The sequence below is a fragment of the Candoia aspera genome, chromosome 1, assembly GCF_035149785.1.
Source record: "Candoia aspera isolate rCanAsp1 chromosome 1, rCanAsp1.hap2, whole genome shotgun sequence".
In the NCBI taxonomy this organism is placed as follows: Eukaryota; Metazoa; Chordata; class Lepidosauria; order Squamata; family Boidae; genus Candoia; species Candoia aspera.
In genome coordinates this window covers 19,170,151-19,190,041 of record NC_086153.1, presented here as the reverse complement: position 1 = coordinate 19,190,041, position 19,891 = coordinate 19,170,151, and the positions used below count along the sequence as shown (strand labels likewise).

Below are 19,891 nucleotides of genomic sequence, written 5' to 3'. Positions count from 1 at the left end.
CTTTCTCAAATTAGTTCCCCTTCCAGATGTGTTGGATTGTAACTCCCACCCCTCTCCAGCCAACTTAGATGTGGGGGGCAGCTGAGTGGGAAAATTTAGCTGAGGCATATTTGTGATACTTATCCTGCTGGTATTCATAATTCTGTGTTCATCCTTTCTTCATGCCTTGGTTACATTTAGCTGCTCTGGAGGAGGCTTTTGTTTCTTTTATCTGCCTACTTCTGTCTTCCTTTACCTGCACCTTGGTAATTCCCAGCTATTTTTTTTTGCTTCTCTATCAAAGCCCTCAAAGGTGATGCCACAAGTGATAGATTTTGATCGCCTTTTCCTCCTTTTTTGAAGTTGATCTTAGCTATTGTTTTGCTTCTTTGGCTGATGGTCCTGCTTTTTTTCCCCAAACTATTTGTTGAATGTCTTTAATTCTTTGCTTTGGGCATTTACCTTTGAAGCAAAAAAAAAAGTAACTGAGATTGTTTCTTGCCCTTTTTCTTGGAATTGCCAGTTAGTTTTAATTATTTTCTAAAAAGAATTCAGTTTGTTGTCACATCTGCATATATCAGTGTTTTCTGTATTATCCTCGCTTGCTTTTTTTTCAGTCCTCATTTATGGTGATTTTTTCCTGCTGCTGTACCTGAAATGGCTCTTTTGATTAATTCTTCTTAGCCCTCTATATGAGTTAGAGCTCTAAATGTAGATTCCTTTTCCTCATGTGATAATTCCGCTTTCCCAGTCTGGCTCAATAACTTATTTGTTACAGACCTGTTGCGATCATCCTTTTGCTTCATGTTTTGTTCTCTACATTTGTTGCTTTAGATGTCTTTCATCTAGATCCCTATCAGTCCAGCTTTCAAGCTTATTACTCAGAGAACCACTCAGACCTATCTTAATGATCTTTTCTTTGTTAATTTGTGAGCTTTTATTCCGCTCTTGTTTAGTTTTAATACTATCAGACTTCTTTTCTTAGTAAACCTGTTGTTGATTGGGGGTAGGATTTGTTCTTAATAGTTTTCATTCCTATTTCCTTGTTTGTTCTTTTTGTACTCAGATTTCTTATTCTTTACCCTTTCTCTTCTCTGCTGATGTCCCTCATATTTCTAGCCTTAATCCCCCTCTATATTTTTATATTTCTTTCCCAGGTAGATTTTTTTGTACCTGGAATTTAAGTATCATTTTTATGTTGATTGCATCTAGCCATATCTTTTGATATTTCTACATATTTCTGATGTTTTCTGGCTAATCGTCACCATCTGAAACTTAATATTCTAGTGTGGAATTTCTAGTTATTCCAGCTTAATCTAACCTTTTCTCCTTTACTCCTTTTTGCATTAGCAATATTTATGTCTCTTTTCTCCTGCATGTTACCATGATACTGTTTTATTTCCTGCTCAGATGAATTATATTGTTTAATCAAATTAATTACTAAATTATAGGATCAGTATAGTGTAAACAGATCTAATGCAGCTCTAATGCATTATAAGGACATGGAACAAACACACTATAATGGCATTATTATTTTTTATTTTATTTCTCACTTTTTCCAAAAAGTTCAAAAAAATACACTTGGTTTTCATCTGCCTATAATCTCATTCTCTTCTTCCTTTCCCATTAATTCTCAGAACAACTCTGTGAAATATGTCTGGCTAAGTGTCAGTAGTGGGCTCAAAGTTAACCAGTGAATGTTATGAGCGAATAGAGATTTGAATTGACACTTAATCGCTTCACTATTCCAATTTGTTTTGGCATATGTTCCCTGTGGAACATTCTACCCCCCGAGGTGAGGCAGGCCCCTTCGCTCCCGACCTTCCGGAGGGGCTCGAAGACCTGGTTTTGCCGCCTTGCCTGGGATGGGAAGGGCAATAGCTCTTCCTGGGGGTGGCTGGTGATGTAGAGTTCTCCCGACAGAATGGAAATCTCCCACTTGGATTTTATATTTATATTTTTATTATTTTAATATTGGTGACTTTATGATGTTAGGTTTTAAGGTGAATTTTATTGTAAACCGCCCAGAGTCCCCCTTTTAGGGGGAGATGGGCGGTGATAGAAATGTGAATAATAAATAAATAAATGAATGAATAAGTGAATAATAAATAAATAAATAAATAAATAATCATGTGAGTGTGCCCATTGGAATTAATGGCAGCGCCTTAATCCCTTAGGGGGAGATGGGCGGTGATAGAAATGTGAATAATAGATAGATAGATAGATAGATAGATAGATAGATAGATAGATAGATAAAATCATGTGAGTGTGCCCATTGGAATTAATGGCAGCGCCTTAATCCCTTGTGTCTTCCCAGCAGCCAGACTATGATGTTTGGATACTCCTCACCGTTGTGAGCACTGTACTGGTCATTGTTATAATCTTCATTGTTCGCACTCGTTGTCAGCCAGGCAGAAATCAGGTAAGAATTCTTTAGTAGATGTGGTGGACTTGGGCAGTTCTGTTAATTCTCAGGAAGGAGGGATCACATTCCAAGAAGATGGAAGAGATAAGAGAAGACACAGTCCGGGAAGCAATGGTGGGAAAACTAAGAGGTTCAGGATAGCCCTGCCCTAGAGCTCTCCCAGGTTATTTCCTCTTAGGTTAGGTAGAACAGCTTTAGTCTGGCAAGATTCTGTCTATACAGTGTGAGCAAATAAAGAACTGAAGTTTGAATGGACTGTTTCTTCAATGTTCTTGGGCTGGGCCTAACAGTAGTACTCCATCTGATGTCAAATGTTCTCAATCCTTCACAAAGTATTCCTCTCTGCGGTAATATAATTAGTATTTTACTTGGTGCTTTGGGTCATGGTGGTCCATGTATATCATGAGAGTATTTGTACTGTAACTTAAGTCCTCATGGAATTTGAACTATAGGTTTTCGATATCAGACACATATTTTACAGTGGCACCCAAAACTTCACAAAGCTCAACCAGAACTGGGCATTTATCATTCCAAATCTGTATTTGTAGTTTGTTTAATGCTTAAACTTGTGCCACTGCATTTCTGGAGACTCCGTCAGCCCTCCCAGGTAAACCAGATGGGGAACACGATGACATGAGCTAATTCTACTTTATTATAAGGCCACATTAACAGAATCTTGCAAGTCTGAAAGTACAAATCTCCCACCTCCCTATTTACCGCCTGAGTAGTTAGGGTGGGTCCTTCCTAAGTTTCTTTCTCTGGCCATTACTCTATTGCGGTCTCCTCTCCTTTCTCTTTTATCTGATTGTTCCCTAAGTGGCATCTCTTCCCCACCTCCTCCACACTGCCTTCCAGGTCACTCACACATCTCATCACAGGTTCTGAGCAGCAGGTTGCCTTACTGCAAGGGTAGGCCGTCTTTTGGGGCAGGTGGGCATTATTAAATTTTGATCTGACCATAAAGAAGAGATTTTTCAGAAGGATTTTATGGGCACTCTGACAAAGTAGCTGCATGGTGAGCTTAGCTAGTACTTCATTTATTATTAAATTCATATACCATTCAGCTCCCAATGACTTTGTAATATACATTTACAAGGAAAGCTAGATTCTTCTCCTCTTCTGGCTCAGCCTAGCCACCCAGCAGCAGATCAGAAGGTTGAATTACCTTGTCTGCAGCCTCCCAGCCATATCAGCCATACATTGTACTGCAACCAGCACAGAGTTACAAGAGTTCTCTGGATTCTCTTGAAATTCTCTTGACTTTGTATACTTCCATTGCCATTGCCATAGCAATGGTGCTGCAGCACACCTTGGACTCTGCAGGAAGATGTGGCTCCCTAAAGAAGCCACATTTATGCCCACCCCAAGGTGGACAGGACAAGGCAGTTGTCTCCAGACAATAGTGTTATCCTAACCACGACTTCTCCCCAACCCCATCTCCTGCAAGATTTCAAAAGCATGGCTTTCTAGTAAATAACTAGAAGCACAAGTAGTAAATAACCTGAAGCATAAGAACAGGTATGGCCCCACAGCCTTTCCTAAAGTTGACAGCAAATTATAATTTTTAATGTGACATAAGGGAAATATGAATGGAAAATAGTCATATTGACAGCATTCAATTTATATGATAATACAAATGTAATATTAATATAGTATGAATTAAAATAAGTTCAGTTTTTGCCCTGGGCCCATCAGTGTGTTTATTGTAGCCTCGTTTGCTTTTTGGACTGCAGCCCCTAGCATGTTACTCAAAAGCTACTGTAGTCTTTAGCATAAAAAATGGTTTTGCACCTTTAGCCCAGAATAACAAATATGAATGTTTGCAACAACTGTTGCATGTTGTTGAAGGGAGCCTATCAGGGGACTCAGGCCAGGGAGGATGTTGCACTGATCTGAACAGAAAGAGTTGTCTGTAATCTGGGTATGTGAGGATTGCTAACTTAATAGCCATAAAGACAAAAGGTATCTGTTAGAGGTGACGTGGCTGTAGTTTTGTAACAGACACGGGATTTGGTCATTAAATGAGAAAGGACGAGGCGTGCCTATATACTAGCAGCAAAAACTGTCTTATTAATGCTTCCAACTCAATGCATACAGGATTCTTGTATTAGAACACTACTGTAAAAAAAGGCTAAATTATTAATATCTTGCAAGTCATGGGAAGTAGTAGTTCTACTTTATTCTGCACTAGTCAGACCTCAGCTGGAGTTTTCCACCCAGTTCTGAGGGTTGTACTTGAAGAATGTAGACAAAAACAGGTTCAGAGCTGGTTTGCAAAGGTAAAGGAATGGAAAGCAGATCTTATATGGAAAAGTTGAAGAAATCAGATATGTTTAGTATGGAGATTGAAAGCCTAAAGGGAAAATTTCAGGATTTTTCAAACACCAGGCAGCCAGACCTAATAGGTTTATATTATAAGCGACTAAATTTTAATCAAAATTAGGAAAAACCTCTTAATGGTAAGGCTAGTCAGATAACAAAATTAAGTACTTCAAATTTGGTGGATTCACAGTTTGCTACAGCTCTTCACACAGAGGCTGGTGAACTGCTTGGAATTTCCTTCATTAAGCAAGGAAGGGTTGGTTGGACTAGGTGGCCACAAACCTCTTTAACTTGGGCGTTCTATTTAAGCTGCAAGGAAATGTGGACTATTGGGACCCATAGTCAGCTGTGCAAGAGGTGAGGCCCGGGAAGATTTCCTCCCTCTATTTTCTCATCCTTCCTCAGACAAACGTGCAGGAAGTGACCCTACAAGCAATCAACCGGCTGGCCATACGGAGGTATCAGGCCCCCCGTCGGCATGCCCCAACAGGGGACTCTGTTAGCACCTGCAGTTCTCCTCCCATATGTGCAATCTGCTTGGAGGAATTTTGTGAGGGGCAGGTAAGCATACTTTTCTGGGTTTGGGAGTTCTCATGTAGGTTCTCGGGTCAAACAAGCAGGCCCTTCACAGTACACTATGGTGAGTGAAAAGAAGAATGCCAAAGCCTCCTGTTGTCAGGGCAAGGTGAAAACCAAGTCTAGCCAAACTGTGGGTGTTCACGTGATAAAAACATGGCTCTTTACCCATGCACTTTGTTTTCTAGAGTTCCTTGGTGTGCACTGATGTGGAGTGCTCTTGGACCTAAAATGCATCTCTGCATTTTTAGTGCATCTTTCACATGATGAAAACAGCATCGTGCTGCAAGTTCTGCCCCTTTGAGGCGGTATGATGTCACAATGCATGTAGAAAAGGAGCAGGCACGTGCTACAATGCTGGTTTGATCACTCTGACCATCTTTGCCTGCCCACCCACCCACCCCCCGGACACACTGAGGAGATCAATCTGGCCCCATCTGTGAACCAGAGAAGGAGCAGTGTCAGAAAACTTTGTAACTATGAACTAATGCCTATTTTTCTTCATTCCTCCCAATCTTTAGACTATCTTATTTTAATCTTTATAAATCAACTTTCCGTAACTTTTTTCATCCATAGACTAGATTAAAAAACAGATCAAACCTCAAATGAGTAGTGAGGCTTGGGAGACAGAGACATGTTTTCACATGACTGTGGTTCCTAAACCTCATTACTTGTTTGAAGGTAAGAAATTTAACCACATTCCCACCAATCCTTTCCAGTGAGATGTGCCATAAGAAAGCAGGAGACTGGCCTACCCAAATCAAGACCGTTTCTTCCTTTACCTTTGAATCTAGATCCCTGCCTTCTCATCCCACTGCCTTCTCCTACTTTACAGGAACTACGGATCATCACCTGTTCCCATGAATTCCATCGGCAATGTGTGGACCCTTGGCTCCAGCAGCACCAAACATGTCCATTATGCATGTTCAACATTGTTGGTAAGAGCGAGCAGAAAAGTGGCCCATCTCTTAGTTAAGATCTTACATGCTGGATCAGTCCTAAGACTATACTAAGATTATACAGTGGGCAATCAGATGCCTCTGGGAATTCCACAAACAGATAATGGGCACAATACTCTTCTCCCGCTGTTGCTCTAAGCCACTAGAATTCAGAGGTATTCTACCTATGAGCATGAAGATTCTGAATTATTCAATAAGAGATTCAAAGTCATTAACTCGTCTGTAGAGCTCCCATAAAGTATTTTATAAATTACTTGGGTTGGACGTGAAGGATGCAGCTGTTGCTTCTTAGAGCATCAGAGTTGGCTGGTATTGTGTACCTACAGTGTTATATAAGTGCATGGACTATGTTTTACTGGTCTGTCTGCTTGGGATTGGACAGACTGCAGAACCTGTTTGCACTACATACTGGGGGTTGGACAGGAGGATGGGGAAAACATGTAGATAAAATTCAAGATTTCTTGTGAATGGAAGTGGTTAAATGCTTAGATAACATGCTCGATTTGGACAAGGCCAGCTTAATATTAATTCATTTTTATTGCTTTGGCATACAGAAAGAAAAAACAACAATAGCAAAAGAATACAAACATAGAAAAAAAGAGACAGGAGCAGGACTATTTTTAAAAGGTTTACAATTAAACAGAGCGTAACATCTTAACTACATAAATTTATTTGAGGGACCACCTCTACCCGATTATGTCTACTTGTCCCACTGGGTCTGGCAGAAGAGGCATGCTCTAGGTTCAGTCTGCTAAGGAATCCTATCTGATGGGGATGAGGAAGAGATCCTTTTCATTGTGGTGCCCACCCTTTGGAATATCATTCCTCCAGAGATTAGATTGGCCCCTTTAGTCAGCCTTAGAGACTTGGTTTTGCCTGAGCCCAAACATTGCTTATGTTAACTTTTGATTATTATTTATTATTATTATTATTATTATTCACATTTCTATCACCGCCCATCTCCCCCTAAAAGGGGGACTCTGGGCGGTTTACAATAAAATTCACCTTAAAACCTAACATCATAAAATCACCAATATTAAAATACTAAAAATATAAATATAAAATCCAAGTGGGAGATTTCCATTCCGTCGGGAGAACTCTACATCACCAGCCACCCCCAGGAGACCAAACAATTGGAGGACTTCTTTTGATTCTGACTAAAGCTAACATTGGAATGGAGGGTTTGTATTGGTAGAGAGTTTTGAAGAAAAACTGCAATATTATGGATTCCCCCACTGCTGGCCCTGGGACAGGACCAGACTATGTTAATTTTTTAAAAAAAGGATCCTCAGGGTAGAGGAGTGCAACAAATCTACCCTTGAGGATTGTATTAGAAAATTGTATGTATTTCCTCAAACCATCAAAGTACTTAGATCAGTTAACAACCTGTAAATATCAAATAGCCTTTTCATTGCTGCAAATCAATATTCTACCATCAACAGAAGATTGTCTATGTAGAAAGGGTTTGTCCATGTGGTTTAGGGCTGTTCAATCATTGGCTTATATCTTGCTATATTGCATCTTTTATAGGGGTCTTAGAAATTATTGGAGCCCCTATTTAAGACATTCCTTGAGTGTCCTGATGAATTTTATGTTCAATATCTCTTATTGGATAAAGATCCTAAAACAACATACACTGTGGCTGAATTTGCATTATTAGCATGCAAAACCTGCAAGCAGTTAGTTAAGTTGTAGTCTAGGTGGGGGTAGCTGTTTTACTGTTGCACAATAATTTGATTCACTTTCTGTGTATTGCTGTTCTCTATTTTGTTTTTATCGGAGATTATAAATAAAATTTGATCTGATCTGATATTGCAGAATGTAAAAAATCTCACCATAATAGGACTATGTGTCTCTACTTAGTGCACATTAGCAGTTCCAATTTTCAGGTTGTATCTTGGCTGCAATGAAAAAAATCTCACGTGTAAATTTCTCTATAAAAACTACTATAGGCTGATCTTGTTCAGTATTATACCTTATGTTTAAAATTGTGAATTATTTCTATGAAGCAGACCCTGTAATTGGGTCATGTTATCTAGAACATCTTTATTTACTTTAATGCTGTTTCAACAGCTGTGAAATATTTATCAGAATTCTCGAGCTGCATTCTTCTTTTTTCCATATTACTCAACATTTAGGCTTTTAAATTTCATTTTGTAATGAAAAGAATTCCCTGTCTCGTCCTCAAAACCTTCAGTTTCACCTCATCCACTGCAGTTTTTATCTGTACAAACACTGTCTTTCTAAAAGGCAGTAAATCATGAGAAAGTAGAGAAGCAACTCCATGTAGCTGTTACTTTCTTAGCAGCTCTCACTTGTGGGTCAGGAATAATTTTGGCTTTTAGCTGTACTTAGGCCCTAGAGGTTTACCCATTTGGATGAGGGAGTGATTCTTGCTTTCTCTGCCTTCTTGATTTCAAAGCTTCAACTAAATCAACTAAAGAAAGGCAAAAAAAGTACCATACCAACTGAGCAGTCAAAAGATGGTGGAAGGTTGAGACTGCAAATTTAGCACCTTTCCATACCAAATGGGAAGTCAGGTTAATATAGAATTATGCCTCCAATTGCTAGATACAAGGTCAACAGTGTAGAGTGGCTGTGTAAAAATAGGGCTTCTCTAGTTACACCATCTTGTTTCTTTGTTTTAGTTTTGAGTCCCTCATGAATGCATGGATAGGGCAGAAAAGGATTGGGTAAGGATTAGGTATCCCCACCCAATTCTAATGGTCCAGCCTAGATTGGGCTACTCCAGATTTTTCTTTTTCTGTTTTCTAAAACTGTAAAAAAAGGAGAAAGCCATCCAGCTTCCATAAAGGAAGCTGAGATACCAGTGAAATTGACTGCTCCCAATCTGATGGAGCAGCTTTGTTCTTTGCTGATTGTCTGCCACTGCTTTATCAGGTAAGTCATTTATTCCGGCATCGTGGCAGATTAACGCTCTTATAGCATTTCCTGATAGGGCTGGGAGAGACCCCTGGCTGAAATTGTGAGAGCCATTGCATATCCGTGCAGAATGAACCATATTAAGATTAATGGCCTAATAGTCTGACTCAGTATAAACTTTCATTTGTTTGTATTACTATAGTGTTGAGTTCAGACTAGAGGCTACAGACACTTTGCAATCAAACTGTTGCACTTTGTTCATCAAGAAACAGATTGGCTGGAGAGAATCTGGCTGCCCAAGTTGATGATGTTGGCCAAGACACAGTGAGACCCTGCATTCTACATTTGTGTGTTGAGAATTGCAAACCCATTTAGATTTTTTAAAAAATGGCTGCCAGTCCTAGAGAAACAGCTTTTTTTCTAAAGTTACCATACTGTGTGATTAGGATTCACGAGAGTTTAGAATCTCCGCTCAAAATTAATTTTCTTTTCCAGATCGGATTCCCCCTACTTTACCTAGGCATTCTCGTGAGGACCGACACAGTCCTGGATCTAGACAGAGGCCTCATTTATTCCGGCAACGGCCAGGGCATGCCTTGTACCACTTCTCGCGGAGTGTCCCTCAAATGCCCCCCAGGAACTGCTCTTCAGTGGGTTCCCGTGGCCACCCTTTCTTCCACTCTCCTGAACTCTCCCAGTTGGATTTTGGAACTATGCATTACTTGCCCTATAGGCCAATTGGCTTTGAGCCTTGGTGTGGCCACCAAGCCCCTCTTAGCAGAAGCCTGTTACTTTCTCAGCACCACCTGGAGTCACCAGTGTGTGAGCCGGCCCTACCCTCTCATAGGCTGTGTCTGCTTCAACACCAGCCCTCTTGCCAAGGTCTCAGGGCTCCCCTTGCAGCTCAGCTAAATCATGCTGTTCCTTTACACCGAGGAATTCGCCATGGGAGGCATCATCACCACCACAGTAGTGGTTCTGGGGAGAGTTATCTTACAGAGCCCAGTGGATACCTTCCTGATGGCCCCGGTAGTGACTCCAGTTCAAGCCCTTGCCATGGCAGCTCCAGTGACTCCATGTTGAATTGCACTGATATCAGCCTTCAGGCTATCCATGGCAGTTGCTCTACTTTTCATAGCTCCCTGAGCAGTGATTATGATCCGTTTGCCTTCTGTGGCTCAGAGAAGTTAACCACAGAAAATAAACAAGATCCTTCTCCGTCTGGGAGGGATCCACAGCCTCGGTCAGTAGACTCAGTGGTAACAGGTAGAGCACGGCTAGCCAGTAATCATGTCCACTATCATCACCATCACCACAGGCATCATCATTATGGGCAGAAACCTTCAGACTGTCCAAATGGCAGGCCAAGCCAAGAGTCCAATCCACGCAAGATGAAATATTCCAGGACAAAGGTGGGATCACAAAGCATCTTGGTACAAAACAGGACAGAGAAAATGCAATCCCTAGACCTTTCTTCAGTTAGACAAGGACATACTGGACTTTATTTGGCAGATGGGTCTGACATTAGCATGACAGCCGGTAGCCAAGCTGGAACTATTGGACTGTGGGGTACTCAGAAACACCATGTGCAAATCCACCCAGGTAGAAGGAGATGGAAGTGTCCTCTTGAGACTTCCCCTGAGGACTCCAGCATGACCCTGGAATGCAGAATTGCTAGCCATAGTGGTGGTTCTTCTAGAAACCACTGTTCCCCAGAAATTCAGCCTCTTTTAGTAAGTGGTCCCTCTGCGCATAATTTTGCAGCCTTGCCGGAGGTATCAAAGTGCTTAACTCCATGTTTTATCATGGAACCCCAGGAAAAGAGGGACAGGCTGGGACAATTGGACTGTGAACTCACATTTCCAGAAGAATGTTCAGAGATGGATGCAACAGAAAACAACACAAGTGCTTACCTCAGTAATCGAGTTCTGCAAAACCTTCAGGGTAAGTTTGAACCTTTAGAGTCTCATATATCTTTATTTTCCAGGATCATATCACCTCTACTTTCCACCTGCAGTATGTAGACAGTACTTTTGGAAAACCTGTAACAGCTGTTTTAAAAACATATGTCAGAGCTTCCTCCATAGAATTCTGGGAATAGAAGTTAGTTTGCTAGCTGGCTTTAATACAACCTGGGCTTTAAGGATTGTATTATTCATTATAATATGGATGGGATGGGGACTTTTGATCAGAGATGCCAACGCCTCCAGTTCATGGGAACTCAAACACAACTCTGCTTTGCCCATCCTGCACCTTCTCTCTAGGAGTCAGCGTTTAAACGTGCTCTCTGTTGGCAGCACTTTCAAGTGTTAAAGTTGCAAACTGGAAGGCTTGTTGTTAAAGCATTATTTGATAAAGGAAGTGTGCTCCAATGGATATGGATGTAGGAGGCTCATCTGCATTGGCTGGGCATTGGACTAAATGATTTATGAAGTAGCTTCCAACTCAGTTATGCTATTCCATCTGAACTTCTGCCTGTGCTGTGAACATACTGTCTATATAAAATTTTTCTGTAAGTATTTCTATGTAAAGTGGTTTGCAATATATTATAAATATACAACAAAGAAAACATTATGTATCAAGAACACAATATAAATTTAAATATCAAAATTTGATAGGTCTGTCTGTCAAAACCATATTCCAATGACAAAAGTGCTATAATTGGTGGGTAGTTTCCTGGTAATTAGAGATATTCAGAAACACAGAGTGTGTCAAAACTCAAAGTTTAATTAATTTTCTGCTGGCTCAAAGAAGGGTGGATAGATTTTAAACTGAATCATGAGGAATGGCCCTAAAGCTTGGATGCTGCCACCAACATAGCTATTAGCTATTATTATAGCTATTATTGTAGCTATTCACAATCCAACTTACTTCTGATAATGGCAATAGCTTTACAGCAGTAAATTGGAGAGAAAAGGAATAACCAGGTTTCAAAAAGTTTATGGCTTTGAGAAGAAAGTGCAAAAGCTGGCTTGCAGCTAAACCTCAAAAAAACCAAGATTATGGCAACCAGCTTGATTGATAACTGGCAAATAGAGGGAGAAAATGTAGAAGCAGTGAAAGACTTTGTATTCCTAGGTGCAAAGATTACTGCAGATGCTGACTGCAGTCAGGAAATCAGAAGACGCTTAATCCTTGGAAGAAGAGCAATGACAAATCTCGATAAAATAGTGAAGAGCAGAGACATCACACTGACAACAAAGGCCCGCATAGTTAAAGCAATGGTGTTCCCTGTAGTAACATATGGCTGCGAGAGCTGGACCATAAGGAAGGCTGAGCGAAGGAAGATCGATGCTTTTGAACTGTGGTGTTGGAGGAAAATTCTGAGAGTGCCTTGGACTGCAAGAAGATCAAACCAGTCCATCCTCCAGGAAATAAAGCCAGACTGCTCACTTGAGGGAATGATATTAAAGGCAAAACTGAAATACTTTGGCCACATAATGAGAAGACAGGACACCCTGGAGAAGATGCTGATGCTAGGGAGAGTGGAGGGCAAAAGGAAGAGGGGCCGACCAAGGGCAAGATGGATGGATGATATTCTAGAGGTGACGGACTCGTCCCTGGGGGAGCTGGGGGTGTTGACGACCGACAGGAAGCTCTGGCGTGGGCTGGTCCATGAAGTCACGAAGAGTCGGAAGCGACTAAACGAATAAACAACAACAAAACCTATGAAATGATTTCAGTATTGATATTAATGGCATATCTTCAGTGTCCATTTTATCTTCTTTGCAACTTCATTGTAAGAGCAAATCTAATGAAGATCTAATCTCACTTAAAGGTCTTGAGACTTAAGACTTAAATATCAATTTAGGTTGCAGTTGATCAACTTAAAAAGAGATCCATGTTCTCAATCTAGTTGCTTGTTTTTTTAATTACAGGATCTACAGAAGATATCCCCAATGTGTATGAACATTCAGTTTGATGTGAGGTGAACTTCAGACAGCCTAAGAGAAGAGAACTGATCAGAAACTCAGTGAGAATGGGCTTTCTTACAAACTCTTCATGCCTCGTTTGTTGGTGATGCAGTACTTAAAATCTTACTAAGTTTTCTGTCCAGACAATTCAACCCACAAGTGGTCACCCACCTGTCAGAACTTAACTTATGTGCCAGATATAAGCTGCCAGTGTCACTTGCATTATTTTTGGAAGCTGCCATCTTGAAGATGTTTCCATTTGTTGAATGGAAGATCCTTACTATTCATACTGTTCCTTAAAGAGAGCGGAGTGGGGTCATGTAAAATTTGTGGGAGGGGGGACACCATAAGGTTCGTTTATATCTTTTTCTTAACTGCAAAATGGAACTCAGGAACAATCCTACACTTTCACCCCATTCCAAGAACGTATATGATGCTATGCAGGACAACAGTGCAGTTTGAAATTAGGCAGAGAAATAATTCCATTCTACTCCTGCTAATTTTTTTTTCTGAAGTTCCAGTGGGTGGCCTTGGTTCCAGATGAATGTAGTTCCTAAGATCCAAACTCTGTTTCCCATCCCAGCTAAGGGAACATTGGAGGTCATTCTAGTTCTGTCTCATAGGAATGTTGTTACTGGTCTGTTTGCCAAGAAGTCTAGAAGGTGCATACCTCCTTCCCTTCTGAATACTGTCTGCTATGTCAGATAGTAGCATGGGAGAATTCCAAACCTGCTTCATGTGAATTATAGCTACTGGCTGCGCTAACTGATACGCCTGACCCTTGAGGAGCAAAAAGACCTAATAGCACTGCCATAATGGTTATTTTATTTTAGACCATTTAGAAAACTGAGTTGAGATATGATAGACTGTAATATTTCAAGATGCCATAAGCTAGCAACTTCTTTTAACTACAGAAACCCAGTTCTCCATACACCTCTCAGCCCCAGATTGGCACTGATATGGAGGGGAGAGTGCTTTCAGAGGCTGAATTTGGACCAAGAATTTCTGTGTCTAGCTCCTTAAAATTGTCGAAAAATAAACTACCCCCCAAAACAACAACAGGGATGCTGAGACATTTCCTGGTGACTCTCAGAGTAGCCCTGATCAGAGATGTAAACACTTCTCTTTCGTCCTCACCCCCAGCATTTTGCTACTTCACAGCATATTTCACATGAATATTATTTCCTCCTCCCCCTCCTTACTACTCCTCAATGTCCAATTGTGAATAGGTAACAATTCCAGTCTGTTTGAGGACAGTCTTGCTTACTAAATTGTTACGCATGCTGTGATAAAATACCAATTGGTAAATGTCATAAACAGTCAAACATCAAGCTTTGGGATGTTAATACGGTACTGTTGTAAATGTGCTCTCATGTGGCAAAATAGAAATGTAATTATGGATATTTTTCTTACTGAACACATTCTGGACACACTCTGGCATCTTATACTTACTTATCTGTAGGTAGAGATCGGTCTACATCCACACTACTGACTTAAATCTGCCTGAGAATAATCAGTATGCTTACCAAACTAATGCTGCCTGGATTCCCTGGGGAGAAACTCTGTCAATATACACAGCTGTGATTTTATGAATTGGAAAAGAAGGGGAGCATGTTTTGCATGCAAAAGGTGGCAAACTCAAACCATGGCCTTTCCAGCATGAGCTGGGTAATGTGCCCTGAACTGTAGTGCTTTCCAAGGTTTAAAACAGGATTGCTGAGCTACCTAGGCTGATAGTACGATAGCATGTCTGGGAGTTCTGGTGAGTCTATACATCACCATATATCCTACACCATCTGGAGGGCACTAGATGGAGGAAGATTGGTGTAGATGATACAAGACAGATCAGTGGTCTGGCTGATTCTAAGCTGCTTTTGTTCTTAATGCAGGTTAAAAATGCTGAAAATTCACAGAAATTGCTGCTGGGTGATTTTGTACATCCTTTGATGAATAGTCATTCAAAAATTGGATGTGAACTTAGAGACACACTCATGGATAAAGAGGGATCATGGCAAGTAGGTGTTAGAAAGCTGTAAATGCAAGAAAACAACACGTTTAATCAAGTTTATGGGAAATAAAGGATTCAGTCCTAAAATGTATTGAAAATCACCATAGATAAGAAAGCATTGTATCATAGGACAGAGACTTAAGTTGCTTTGGAAGAGATTCATGTTTCCTTTGGGTACAGAACAGGAACAGAGTAACCAGATCTTTTCATAAGCAAAGGGATGGCCCAAGTCATAGGTTGTGTGTTTCTGTGGAGCTACCACTGCCTTATTGGTGAAGTTCTGTGGGATGTCTTCTAGTATAATACCTAACAGGAAGAGCGCCCTAAATTCAAAATGATTCTTCTCCCTCAGCCCCTCCCCCACACATCCAGAAAGATTACAGAGAAAAATAAAAATCTGTCCCATTATCTCATTCTTACTGACTTTAAGACATAGACCCAGCCCCTCTCCCACACTTCAAAGTTACACTTTTGGGGAAAAATACTAGTCTTCTTTTCAGGTCAATATACAATTTTATGGCAACTATAAGAGAGAGTAGAAAAACGGGAATTAACCTTGCTGTATTTTTAGACTTAAGCACTGGAAAAATGTTTCAGGAGCAAAAATAGCGCTCATTTAGATGTTCTGAAATCTGTCAGAAAACATCTGAGGACGAGGCACCAGTTTGGCTGTAGCTCTGTTTCAGTTGGAGTCAAAGCACAAGCCATATAAAGGATGAAAAAACTTACTCCACAGGGAAACAGTGAGTCAGTGAGAACATGTTGAATAGTTCTTTTCCTTTCAGCACCTTTTCCTTCAAACTTCTTCAGCTGCAGTTCTGCTCCTTCCTCCTGGCAACCTCAGACCCTTTGAAATGTGAATAAGGAATTTATTTTTGTACTTTTTAATTAAATTTTCTGAATCTACTTTTCAGGCACTTGGGTACTTTTATAAACCAAAAGGGAAAAAATGATGTTTATGTACATACATATGCAAAACCAAATATTTATGTCTAAGAGAGAGATTGTTTGAATATGGGGACATGCTCAAACCTATTTATTTTGCTAATATATTTATCCACGTGTAAAGCTGTTCATGTGGCTGTTATTTTTTTTTCTGTATAAAATCATGGGTGCCCATGTTCAAGAGATGCCTCTTCCTGTTTATTTCTCAGAAATAATTGTTTTAAAATCTCTGTACGTTGGCTTGTAACGTACATGAGAAATAGCACTAGAAGGGAATCTGGGTGTGGTTTGGTTATATAATGGATGGTTTTCCTTTCAGTAATCCCTAGATTGTAGTATGGGGGCAATCCTAGCCTGTGCTGGTCTCTTGAAAAGCAACTTTGGGATAACAGAGGACTGTATGACAAAACAACATGATCCACAAGGCTGCCCCATTCATAACATTGGGGTATATATGGAAGCATTTTCCAATAGATTGCACTGTATGGTCCAAATCTACTGTGGTGACCCTGATCTTCTATCTGAACCAGGATCTCATTTTGTTTCTCCTGCACAGTGATGATGTGGGAATTCACTGATGATCAACTGTTCTTATTTGAAAGCTTGGAGACTGGGAGGATTCAGTGGGGAAAATTATAGAGCCATTGAATATTAAAGCTGTAGTAATCCAGACCTTTGCTCGGTGCTGGAATCCAGCAATTAGAGCATCCAAGAGAAATTGCTTGCTTTCTGTAGTGCAGGAAACTGCTAGATCTGACCTCCTTTACTACATTGTCTGCCGTGTTTCTATATTGCAGATACTGTAGTAAAGGAGGTCAGATGCAGCACTGTATTTCTGTGGACAACTTATCCCTTTATTACAAAAGCTCAAGAACAGGTAATCATTTTTTTTTTAAATCATAACTAATATAGACTTAAAACTCCTAGGTGAAAATATGAAGAGCAATTCATCTTTATTGCACTCACAAAGGGACTTTGAGTAAACCATTTCTGAAGAGCAAAAACAGGGAACATGTGATCAAAAAAGAGAACAAATAGTATGTGCATATACTATAGAGTGAGCCTCGTGTGGTGCAGAGGGGTAGGCGGCAGTATTGCCACCGAAACTCTCCCCACAAGCTGAGTTCAGTCCCAGCGCAAGCTGGATTCTTGGGTAGCCAGCTCAGGTCGACTCAGCCTTCCATCCTTCCGAGGTCAGTAAAATGAGTACCCGGCTTGCTGGGGAAGGTGACGACTGGGAAAGGCAATGGCAAACCACCCTGCTATAGTCTGCCAAGAAAACATCACGAAAGCGGCATCCCCCCAAAGGGTTCGACACGACTTAGTGCTTGCACAGAGGACCGTTCACCTTCACATACTATAGAGTGCCGTACATGAAACTGATTATATGGGCCTTCTCAGTCAGGATATGGACCTGGACATGGGACAGGAGACAGTTTAGTCTTGCTAGTGGGTGATCTTTGTTGGGACCTGGATGGGGTAATGCACCTGTCCTAATCCTTTTAGACTTCTTATAGTTTTCAATAGCATTGACCACTATATCCTTCTGGACTGATTTTCAGAGTTTGGGATTGGAGGCACTGTTTTGGAGGGGTTCCTTTCTCAGTGGCTGGTTCCAGGTGGTAGTGGTAGGAGAGGAGAGATTATCCGTGTGGCTCTTCCCTTGAAGTGTGCTGCATGGGTTCTCTTCCCTCTACATTTAAAAACTACATGAAACAACTGGGTGAGGTCATCCATCAGTTCAGGATGCAGTATCATCAGTGTGCTGATAATACTCAGCTTTACATCTCTACCTGGGCCAAACTGGTAAGGCTATTGAGGTCTTGTCTTGGTGTCTGGAACTGAGGGCCGGGATGGTTCGCCACTTTAGGGAGGTGAGGATCCTGAAGCACAGAGATGCTGCTTTTCTGTAGCAGTGCCAGCTCTCTGGAATGGCCGCCCACTTCAAGTTATTTTAGCCCTGACTTTAGCTGCCTTCTGGAAGACAGAGCTTTTCAGGGGGCATTTGAGATTTGACATCTGTTTTTCTTGATTTTTTTAAAAAAATCTACTTCATGTGTTTTGTAATTTTTGGATTTTATTGGATCATGAATGTTTCAATGCTCACATTCTGATGAAACTACCAGGAATTCTGTGAGGTAAATGTAATAAATAAATTCATAGATATACATGCACATTTAGAAATAATAGACCACCCTGGATAAGTAGTATACATAATCACCCTGTGCAATTTTATAAATCCTACAGGATGTTAACCTTATGGTCAAATGCTCACCAACTAATCCACCCAAGAATATGTTAGAAAGTTAGATCTTACAACACTCCAAAATCCATAAAAGCAGGACACATCATTTGATACAAGATTATTGGCTTTTGTAGAGCACAGCCTCCATTTTGGTTAAAATGAGACATTGTGTATGCCACATCTTTAAATGACACTGACTGCAAAGTAAGCATCATAAAGCTGAACTGGACTTTAAAAACCTGTTGTTTAATCTATAAAGCCCTGCATCTTTTTGATAGAAGGTCAGCAAAATGTCTCCAAGAAACTGTCAAACAAAGCATGAAAGCATTGTTTATTTCTAGCACATAAGGTTTGGAAGTAGACTGTCCCTAGTCATGGAGAATCTACATTACATTCATGCTGGATACATTTGCCTAAATTTTTAAAAAACCATCTAAGTCTCTAATCATTACCTCCTGCGTATAAGCATGATTCAAAAACCTCCTTAAAGCTACTATTTTATGCAGGAGAGTTAAATCCAAGATCAAGGACCTTATTGAAAGATAATTACACATCTGTATGGGTTGGCTGCTATATTTGATGAGTGGTGTAATAATGGAATATGCAAGAGGCTAAATAGGATGCTTAGTGAATGGTTCAACATTGAGTACGAAGCAACAGATGATACAGTACATGTGATTGTTTAATGTATTTATGGATAAATATGTTGATATTTGAAGTGTTGACGGCATGTTTTTTGAGGGCAGGTAAATTTTGGAAATAGATGATGTCTTAACTGGGAATATGGTTTGCTGAGATGTTGGAAAGAAGTATAATGCAAAGAGAAATATGTCAAAAATCGATGTACTTGAGTCTGAGAGGGAATGCAGTGAACCATTACAAGCCACATATAAATAGCAAAAATTACAGCAAATTTGTTTCCTAAGGATGGGAAAATTGATGGAAAAATGATGTGCAAATGCTGCAAAAAAGGTAGTGGGTCCTATGTGGTATGTTGCAAAGAATGAAGAACACAGTTTCTAACGTGAAAATGGCTGTGTACCCAAGAGACAAGATCTTCCATCTGCTCCACATCCCCCTCGCTTTAGGCAGAAGGGGGATTCTCAGCAGGACTTCTTGTAATGTTTTTACGGGGTAGACACTTAATCGGGACAAAGCAGTGCCTAGCGTACCCGGATTGCACCACTTATCATCAAATATTTTTCAGGTTCGCATATTTTTAGTAAAAAAAATAGGCTTATATATTACCTTGCCAAAGTTAATTTCGAATAATTTAAGTGACACACGAAATAGAATTTAAAAATGTTTAAATGCCTTTTTCTTTTCCCTTTTTCTAAAACTATTCAGTCCTTGTGAAAAACTCGCCGGGGGAAAAAGAAGTACTGTAGAATAGACAGTAAATAACTGTAAAGGGAGGTTTGATTTTGGCGCCAAGATCTTCTCCCCTCCCCCCCCCCGCAACTTCGCGTGACTATAATTTCTAAAACTATCGCTCAGTTTCTGTAGGCGGAGCTTATTACGTCATTCAGGCGCATGCGCAGAAAACAGCGGATAACGCAACCAGGCGCCATTGCGGAATCACTCCAGTTCATCGTACGGAGGTGCACATGCGCATCTCAGGAGTGAAACGAGAGA

The 19,891-nt window shown here is 40.4% G+C and overlaps 1 protein-coding gene across 2 annotated transcripts in view; it reads left to right on the top strand.

Moving 5' to 3' along the window:
• The window catches only part of RNF43 (ring finger protein 43), a 45,780-nt gene extending 29,584 nt beyond the window's left edge, over positions 1-16,196 (top strand). The window contains exons 5-9 of one of the 2 annotated variants that reach the window (XM_063298808.1): positions 2,300-2,401; positions 5,132-5,287; positions 6,138-6,240; positions 9,640-11,088; positions 13,023-16,196. In XM_063298808.1, coding sequence (XP_063154878.1) covers positions 2,300-2,401; positions 5,132-5,287; positions 6,138-6,240; positions 9,640-11,088; positions 13,023-13,066 — 1,854 coding nt within the window. In that variant the 3' untranslated portion in view covers positions 13,067-16,196. Of the gene's footprint in view, positions 1-2,296; positions 2,402-5,131; positions 5,288-6,137; positions 6,241-9,639; positions 11,089-13,022 lie in introns of both variants that reach the window. The other variant, XM_063298799.1, reaches the window with a different exon arrangement.
• Positions 16,197-19,891: the final 3,695 nt, after the last annotated feature.